Here is a 9677-nt window from a genome sequence, read left to right on the forward strand (position 1 = left end):
TTTTCAATTTTGTGGCAGTCACATCTGATCATTTAATTAATTTTAATAATATGCTTATCCAACCTAAGATATCAAAAATACCTTTTCAACATGGAACCAATATGAGAAAATGATGAATGAGCTAGGTTACCTTCCTTTTTCACGCTGAGTCTCTGAAATCCAGTGTGCGTTTTAGACTTCAGCAAGGCTCGCTTGGGGCCGGCCGCATTCAGGCACTCTGGAGCCTCACGTGGCTCATGGCTGCCCTGGTGGACAGCACAGCTGCACGTGCTTCTCTTTCAGAGCTCGAGGGTTTTACTGCCCCCTGCTAGGAGGGCCCTCAGAGGCACTCAGCATGCCCAGAGGTAGCCCATGCATAATTGCAAAATCAGTCTTGGAGAAGGAGCGGAATGGTAAAACCAGCATGAGGGATCCCGTGTCCCATCATCACAGTGTCAGCGTGACAGCCTAATGGGGGGCGCGGGGGCGGGGGGCTCCCGGGAGAGCTCTGCCCTGCCCTCCTCCAGGCAGGGAGAGTCTTGGCCCGAGCTCCCCAACTCCCGTGATGCTCAGGCAGGTGGCCCGGCTCATGCCAGCCCCACACCGACCCCAGAATTCTGTAAGGAAGGCGGAGCTCTGCATAGCCTCACCGCCACTCCAAGTGCTTGGGAGAGCCCCACCACAGCCCAGAGGCCAAGGCAGAGGCCCGGAAGGAACTCTCCCCTCTCCAGCGCCAGCGCAACCCACCCAGGGCTGGGTTCCAGTGCACGAAGGCTGGAACTCGCTTCTGACCACTCCGATCTCTGCCTTAACCCACAGCCCCAAGACAGGCATACTGGGGTCACTGGTTGGACTCCCAGAGCCCCGGACCCAGACCCCAGACCCCTGCCCATCTCCACTTGGCCCCAAGAACGAGTCAGCTCCGACTCCTGTGAGGTCTGGGCCAGTTCACCTCTTTATGCAGCCGAGGCCCCAGGGTGGAGGGGGTCCGGGAGAGCAAAGGGAGGAACAGGAGAGGCCGAAGCAGTTCAGATTCGCGGTCGTCTGCCTTTTCACTCTCATCCCCTTATAAGTCTGGACCACCTTTACCCTTTGGCAGGAGTTCAGAGGGTGTCGGCTCAGCGGCCCAACTCTCTGCAGAGGAGAGAGGCTCTGAGGTCAGATAGACAGACAGCCGTGAGGCAAGACAGCTCCCAGCTGGGGCTCCTCATCTGACTCCAGCTCACAAAGAAGGGGGGAGGAGCAGGGGGCCTCCGTGGACAGCGGTGCTTCTCCTCTGACTGCGCAAGGGAACTCATGCATGACTCGTTAAATGTCGTGAGAATGCATCTTGACATAAAATATGACCTTGACCTCCATCCTTGAGGCTGCTGACGCCCCCAGGACAGAAAACTAGTAGTGACATGACCCCACTGACCTGCCACCATCCTGATACTGTCACCCCGGACGTGCCTGTGCTGGAGGGCCGTTCCTGGTGTAGATTTTCCTTTTAACCTGACCTCCTCAGAAAAGGAGGGGGAAAGATGTCTCCTCTAAGCAGTGCCCTCAGGGCTCAGGATTTGTACCGAGATTAGGACTTGCCTCCCCTCCTGTCTCTCTCCCTCCCTCCCAAGGCAGCGCATGTGGGGAGAGCGGAGAGCAGCTCCAGGTGGGTCGATATGCTGGGCGGAAGCGGTGAAGTCCCGGGGCCCCGACCCCCTGTCGCCACCCTCATCGGGCTGCTCCTTCCCTCCTGCGCTGCGAGGGGGACTGCAGACAGGTTCTTCCAAGTTGGCTCTGGCGCCCGGTTCCCCTGTGACCCCCAGGTCTTCTTCCCTGGGCTTGGACGTCCCGAGACAGGGATCTCCCCATCTGCCCCCCTGCCCCTCCGCAGCTCATGTGGCTGTTAGGCAGTTCTTTCTGTGGTAGTAATTTGTGTCCTGTAAGTTCCACCCGGTGGCCCCCTGGACTGGGTTTTACTGCCTGCAGGACCGTAACTGCTGGCTCAGAGCGCCATCCCCAGATGCCCAGAATAGTGTCTGCACGGTGGGCTCAGTACATCCTTGCTGAATGAACGAATGAACGAATGAATGAGTGGTCCTGGTGAGCCCCTTGAGCCACAGAAAACAAGCGCAGCTGTTCTTACGTGGGCTCTTACCGCAGATATTAAAAAAGAGGTCTCCTGATCCCCCACGTCACCTGGCAGCTGCATCTTCCGAGGCCGTCAGCCACTCCTCGTGTGACATGTGTCGGGCCCTCCCCTCTCCCCCCACAGCATCCTCCCCGGCAGCTCGCTGCACCTCCTCACCCCTTGGAGCATGACTCCTGTGCAGGATGCGGGTGGATGCGGACTGCTACCCTGTCCGTCACGTGGGCTCCCTGAGCACAGCCCGTGAGGCTCAGCGAGAAGCTCAGCCCGCCCTGCCCTCGGGGAACTGTGAGGCCTGCTCACCCAGACGTCAGGACCGCTCGCGCCCTGTCCCCCTCTCCCAAGCGGCCACCCCCGCCTCCCACACGGCCGCGACCAGGTGGCGCGAGCTGCCAGTGGCCGCGCCCGAGCCCTGGGCATCCTGTGTGCACTGAGAGCCCTGCTCTCCGCCGAACTTCCTGGCCGCGTTTGTCGCTCACAACCTGTCGTCCTCATTTCGCCTTCATTTATCATCAGACCTAATGAGTTTTTGGAGCAGCTCCCTCCCGGGGACGGGACGATCAATCTAGGAGATGGCTGTTGAACTCTGCTGCCCCGGCAATGCGTGGAGGGAAGGGCCGGGAGCAGAGGACTGTGGTCCAGAGGGTAGGGCCGGGCGGCCCTCGTGCCAGGACCCCTCCCTCAAGGTCAGAGCTGCCGGTCAGGGCTGGCCAGACAGCTCGCCTTGAAGTCAGCGAGCCAGTTTCTGCCTGCGTTTCTTACAGCCTCTTGGAGATGTAGGGCTGAGGAGACGAGTAGAGAAGCATCAGCTCAGCCAGCATCCCAGCTGCAGGCAGCAGTGATGAGCTCATGTCCCAACAGCCGACTTCTCCCTGCCTCCTCCACGCCCACCAGACCCAGGGTCCCGCGGCTGAGCAACAGACAGGATTTCCCCACTTGCCTCTTTGCCAGTCCGCGCTGGCCTCGGCCTGGGCCAGGAGTAGCGCCGGGTCACCGGGGGACGCTCCGCTAGTGGCACGACAGGATTGAGCTCTTGTCTTACGGCAGCTGCCCCCTTTGCCCCGACCCTGGTGGCCCAGCTCTGCTGGCGGAGGTGTCAGCTGCAGCCTCGTGAACAGCTAATCGGCAGGCGGCCCACCCGCTCAGCTCTGCCTCGTAACCCTTTCCGGCCCAAGACAGACTGCCTGGCACACGGGGGACTCCGCCTCCACCCCGTCCACCGTCTCCCCTAGGTGCTGCCCTCACACCCTGCCCCAGTGCACTTCCTGGGTGCGGTTCTGCCACACAGATCTCTGGCCCGCACACCCCTCCTGCACCCACCCTGAGAAATGTGACAAGCCAGACTGCCGGGGTCCTGAGTGTCCCCGAGGAAACAGGGAGGCCCTCACGGGGTGTCCTGTCCCAGGCCCGAGAGGGTTCAGCCAGAGGCAGCTCCTCTGGGAGGGACTGGGTCACCACTTGCCCCTTGACTGACCACAGCTGGCGGGATTTGTGACACCCCTCAGTCGTGGGGCCCTCGGAATCAGCAGCGGCAGGGCCGGAGTCGGATGAGAGCATCAGAAACAAATCATCGTCTTTATTGGCAATTTTCACAGGCCTGTTCCCTGGCTCCCCTCCCCCGATCCTGTCCCCAGCAGTGTCAGCAGCTCTGATGAAAAGTAACAGATGACATTTCCGTTGAGCCCACTTCCGAGTGTCATTATGGGAAAACATTGGTCTGGCTTCCCGTGAATCCTGGAAGAAAGGCCTCTTCCTTCCAGGGAGCGGGGAGGGCATGACGTGGCCCGAGGGGACAGTGGGGAGACCCCCAGCCTCCCACTCGGGAGGAGCCCTGAGCTTCCCGTGGGCTGGCATGCAGTCTCTTCAGCCACTGTTCCTTCACGCTCGCCTGCGTCACTCCCCGAGAAATGTCAGGTGTCATCGTGGGCTTTACCTGAGCGATGGGGGCCCGGGCTGGAGGGGCTGTCAGGTCTGGTCTGAACAGAGACAGCAGCGGTTTATGGACTCCAACACTGGAGACAGGGACACTGGTGGTCCCTGCGTGTGCCGAGTGGCTAAGGGTGGCAGTTCTGGGAGATCTGGATAACAGATGCAAGAAGCCAGAGACTCAGAGAGAGGCTGCTGGATCTGGAAGTATGTCTGTCTGCTGGGAGCAGCGGCTGGGAAGCCCGGCTCTGGGCATGAGACCCACAGGAGGGCCGCTGTAAGAGGTGCAGCTGGCCTGGAGCTCTCTTTGCTCTGAACAGATAGATCGTGGGTCCCCTACCGCTTCTGCAGCGAAGCCAGGTCAGAGTTACTCCCTGTACTTCTGTGCCTCCTACCTGTGCCACCAGGCCCAGGAGAACAGAGCCACATGCCCTTGGCCTCCAGCCTTGGACTCAGCTCCCACGATCCTTGAGCTTTGGTGCCATTTCTTCCCTCGAGTGAGCCCAGGTACCTTCCTTCCTGGTGTTGGCCCCTGGGTGCCCGCCTCCGCTCAGGGCTGCCCGCACTCTTCACTGCCGCCCCTTAGCTGTCCCTGGCAGATGCCCTGGCCCAGGAGGACACCTCCTCCCAAGTGCTCCGTGCCTCCACCCCTGCTCCTCAGACACACATTCTTGAAACCAAAGGAGAGTCAGGAAGCTGGCAGGAAGCCCCCCAACCCCCAGACCCCTGGGGCCGGGAAGGGAGCCGGGAAGCGCCTGGCCAGGAGCCTGCGCTCCTCTGAGAAGACAGCAGGGGACTCTGCTGCCGATCTCCCCGCGCAGCCCCCATCATGCCCGGCCCTCACCCCCAGACACCTTCCCTCACCTGCTGGTGTGGGGTGTGCACGGCATGTCCCCAGCAGCAGCGGCCACTGCTGACCTGCCCCAGAGTGTGACCCTCACGGCCACAGGAATTTAACCCTTAGAACCCATCCACAGACGCTAGCAGAACCCGCAGGTTCTCTCTCATGGGTCTCGGGTCCCTCGGCAGGCGCCCCCAGACCAGAGACTGGCCCAGGTAGGGCTGCCCCTCCTTCCCTGGCTCACTCCCGTCCTGTTTCCAGCTTTCGCCATCATGATCGTGCTGGCCCTGGTGCGCATCGCGCATGGGCGTGGGGAGGGGCGCCCGCCGCTGGCCGACTTCTCCGGCGTCCGGAACCTGTTCGGCGTGTGCATCTACTCCTTCATGAGCCAGCACTCCCTGCCGTCCCTCATCACCCCCATCTCCTCCAAGCGCCACCTCACACGCCTGGTCTTCCTGGACTACGTGCTGATCCTGGCTTTCTACGGCCTCCTCTCCTTCACCGCCATCTTCTGCTTCCGCGGTGACAGCCTCCTGGACATGTACACCCTCAACTTTGCGCGCTGCGACGTCGTGAGCCTGGCCGCCGTGCGCTTCTTCCTGGGCCTCTTCCCCGTCTTCACCATCAGCACCAACTTCCCCATCATCGCCGTGACCCTGCGCAACAACTGGAAGACGCTTTTCCACCGAGAGGGGGGCACATACCCCTGGGTGGTGGACCACGTGGTGTTCCCCACCATCACCCTGCTGCCCCCTGTGCTGGTGGCCTTCTGCACACACGACCTGGAGTCCCTGGTGGGCATCACGGGGGCCTACGCGGGCACGGGCATCCAGTACGTCATCCCCGCCTTCTTGGTGTACCTCTGCCGCAAGGACACCCAGCTGGCCTTCGGCTACGGGACCGTCAACAAGCACGGGTCCCCTTTCCGCCGCACCTTCTGGGTGGGCTTTGTGCTGCTCTGGGCTTTCTCCTGCTTCTTCTTTGTCACCGCCAACATCGTCCTCAGCGAGACTAAGCTCTGATGGCAGGACAAGTCTGGTGACGAGAGGGGTGGGGCCCCCCGCCCTCCCCGCTGGCAGAGCCAAGGGCTAGTTGCCTCCCAGGTGTCCGTGGGGCAGGCAAGGCCCGGGCTCTTGGAGGGTACCCTCCACGCCTCCAGCTGGGGGGCTCCCCCACCCAGGATTCCGCACAGTCTGCACCTCGCCTCACTTGCCGGGGTCACCCTCCTCCAGGTCCTCCTGCTGGGGCTGCCCCCAGCCAGCCGAGTCCCACAACCGGGCACACGGCTGCTCCTAGATTCTAGGACTGGTTACTGGGATCGAGCCCTCTGCTTTCACACACTCCACCACCAGGGCGGGCTCTTCCCCCGGAAGGGTGGAGACGCAGTGCTGGCACTGCCACTATTTATGCCAGACACGTGTCCCCCCCACCCCTTACCCCGCTCTCCCAGTCCCTCCCGCATCCCTGTCTGGGAAATCTCCATTAGGGCAACCCCAGGCCCTACCCCTCCTCTCCACTGGGCCTGGCAGCGCTCACCTTCCCACCGGGCCTGGAGGTGCCGAGGGCCTCTCCTAGGGGAGTGCCTGGCCAGCTGACAACAAGGACCATAAGTGCTACTTGGCACCAGGGTCCCCAGACCAGAGCTGGGAGGGCCCTGCTGTGGGCGCCAGCTCCTGTCCTGGGCTTCGGAGCCCATGATGACTCCGGAGCAGCGGGTGGGAGCAGCCTTTCCGCACGGGCACAGCAGCCCACGCACGGGGTTTAAAGCCCAGAGCTCTCGACCCCTGAAAGGGAGCCTCGGGCTTCCTGCGGGGGGGGCGGGGGGGAGCAGCGTACAAGGGCCACCAGAGGGGAGCTACCCCCAGCTGTCACCACAGTGGCCTGGGAGCACCCCGGGCATGGAGCCCGTAGTTCCCACCCTGTGAGAGAGGTCGGGCCTGCCCCCCAGCACATGGAGCAGAAGCGCTTACCTTACAGAAAAAACCCTTAGAACCCATACACAGACTCTAGCAAAACCCTAACCATCTACATTTCCGTCTGAGTAAAGCGCAGCTGCGGGAGCGCCCGGCCCTGCCCCCGCTCCAGCACTAACGGCGGCTCCCTTTGGAGCCGAGCTGTGCGCGCTCAGCGTCCACGCTCTCCATGTCCCTTGGGCGCTGTGGGGTGAGACGGGGCCCCGGCCACCATTCCCATGGAAGGAGAGCCAGGTTCCCGGGCACGTCACCAGCTCCACGTGCTCCCCTCACCCCCAACAATCGTGCATGCACCTGCTGGGCCAGCCTTCCTCGGAGACACATGCGACCCTAAAGAACTCTGCATTTTCAATGTGCCTTCTCCTGCGTCAGGGCCTGGGGGCTCCTCCTGACCCTCCCTCGTGTGGCCCCGGCCCTGGGCCTAAGCCCACTTGTCCTGGAGCCCACAGCAGCTGGGCCAGGAGCAGCCTCTGGGGTGGGGTCTCGGCCCTTCCCCCTCCCTCCGCTGATTTCAGTGCCTTGCTCCGCTCTCCAGGGAACCCCTTGCAGCCTCCCCCCTGCATCTCACCGTCATCGAACTTTGGACAGAGCGAGGACGCCAGGTCTCCTGGGGCCCACGGTGGTCTCAGGGCAGGGGGACATGGGATTTGCAAGAACACGGGGAGTCCGCAGGCAGCCCCAGCCCTCCCCTATGGCCCCCTGGCAGCCCCGGCCTGTGAGAGTCCCGTGTCATAATCGGCCGCGATCTGCTGTCTCTCTTTTGCCGCACATCTTCAGTTCTCACAGCTCATCCGGCGTATTGTTATTTTTCCACCCTCGTGAGAGAAGGATGCCTCTTCCGCATTTGCCATCGTGGCTGCTTCCCAGGAGGCCTTGCGGGGTGGGCGGGGCCGGGGGGGCCTCCACGAGGCCCCGCCCCCCGTGGCACGGACCCCCGCCGGAAGCTGCCGGAATGTTTGCTGAAAATTAAAACATCTGTACTTACCCTTCTCTAATTACATTACCTCTTGCTTAAGGACAAAGCAAATTAAATCATCCCGCCGCCTCAGGTTCCAATCCAAATTTTGGACACAAATTTACTAGCGTGGTAAAGCCAGTTTGATTTATGGGGCAGTCTGGAGGCACACAGCAGTGGAGCCGGATGGCTGCATTCCCCTCCGCCTCCGAGCTGGGCAACCACAGTCCTGGAAGGAATTGGCCGGAGGTGACCACGTCACTGGGTTCCTTTGCTCCTTGGTGTTTGCCTGCTGTCTGTCGTGCTAGAGGTCAGATGGGGTCAGCTTCCTCTCTACTGCTGATGGCCTGAGGGAGGGGGCGCGGGGACCCTGACAGCTAGACGTTCCCAGGTGAGGCTTGTTCACCTTGCCCATGCAGCACATTCGCCTGTGAGTTTTTACATCAGCTTGCGGAGGTGGGCCAGTTGCGTCATGGTTTCCGTTCTACCGATGGGCCCTGTGGTCTGTGGTGGGGAAGCCAGAAGAGGATGCCAGCCCAACCTGGCCCAGTTACAAGTGTTGCTGTGGAGGAGAACATAAACTCAGCAGGCTCCACCCGACGCCATTCACCCGCACTGACCCAGACTGGCCCCGAGGGCAGGCCAGTTCAAGGTGGGAGGCAGCCTTCTCTGTCTCGTTCCCTGCCGAGGCACTGGAGCCTCGTGCCATCGTGCCAGCGGCTCCTGGCTGTTCCCTCACCTGAGGCCAGAGAGATGACTGTGGGCTTATGGATGGGACAGATGGCGGGTGACAGGCCGGGAGGCACTGCCGAGTGGTGGGAGGTGGGCAGCGGGCACCTCGCCAGGCCCTCAGACACACACCTGTTCCCGCCAGATGGGGGCCAGGAGCGGCCTCAGCTATGGGAAGAGGCTAAAGTCAGAGTGGGGGTAGGGCAGGGGCTGCCCCTACCTCATGGGGAACCAGCCCAGGGGAAGAGCCTGGTTGTGTGTGACACTGAGCCAGCGAAGGCTGAGGCCGTGCCTGTCTAGGGACCGGATCCCTGATCAGGGCTGACACCCGGCTCTTGTGCAACCAGGATCCAGAACTGCAGGAGGGAGCTTCACGATCCCTTCTCCCCGGGGCCTGGGGCTCACGGTGTCGATTGGAGAAAGGGGAAAGTGACATCTACTAGTGCCTGGTGTATGCGGGCACAGTGCTGGGCACTTTCCACGTGGACCTTGGTGGCATAACTCGCGGGTTAAGAGCGTAGACCAAGAAGTCGGACTTGCCACTTGCAAGGCAGCAAACCCCGTGCTCTCTCCTCCTGTCCTTTGTAACATGGGGAGGATAGTACCTGCATCACTGACCTGTATGGGGCTAAAGTCCTGAGTACCTGACACAGAAGTGGTCAATAAAGCTCTCAGGTACTGATGCCCAGCTCCCTTGTCCCTTGCCAGCCATACTGCACGTGTACCACATACCTCTAGACTGGTTGAAGACCCCTGGTTTGGGTCCTCACACACCTAACCGGTTTCATAGCCTCCTGATGAGTCAAGTGGCTTCTTCTTAGCAACTGCCTGCCACAGTTCAGAAGCGGGAAATGGACTTGAATTCTTTAGGGCTTCGGGGAGGGGGTGGTCTCTGGTTCCCCAACACCCCCAGGAAACTGAAGGACAGCCTTCCCCCGTCACAGAGCCAGACTCAGGCCAGGCGGGGGAGTTTTGGAGCCAAGACTGAAGCTCAAGTATCGTAAGTGAGGGCATCGTGCCCCCTCCCCACACACGGGCCCCAGGAAAGAGGTGGTGTGGACCATGAACTCAGTAAAGACAGAGGAAGAAACACAGCGATGGCAGCAGCAGGAGGGAACGGGGAAAGACAGTAGGAATTTCTACTGC

General features: G+C 61.6%; 1 protein-coding gene across 2 annotated transcripts in view; it reads left to right on the forward strand.

Moving 5' to 3' along the window:
• Window positions 1-7831, forward strand: part of TMEM104 (transmembrane protein 104) — a 57700-nt gene extending 49869 nt beyond the window's left edge. For both annotated transcript variants that reach the window (XM_004275446.4, XM_033438429.2), the window contains exon 10: window positions 5136-7831. In XM_004275446.4, the coding sequence (XP_004275494.2) occupies window positions 5136-5896 (761 nt within the window). In that variant the 3' untranslated portion in view covers window positions 5897-7831. The remainder of the gene's footprint in view (window positions 1-5135) is intronic.
• Window positions 7832-9677: the final 1846 nt, after the last annotated feature.

Source organism: Orcinus orca, chromosome 19, assembly GCF_937001465.1.
Source record: "Orcinus orca chromosome 19, mOrcOrc1.1, whole genome shotgun sequence".
Lineage (NCBI taxonomy): Eukaryota > Metazoa > Chordata > Mammalia > Artiodactyla > Delphinidae > Orcinus > Orcinus orca.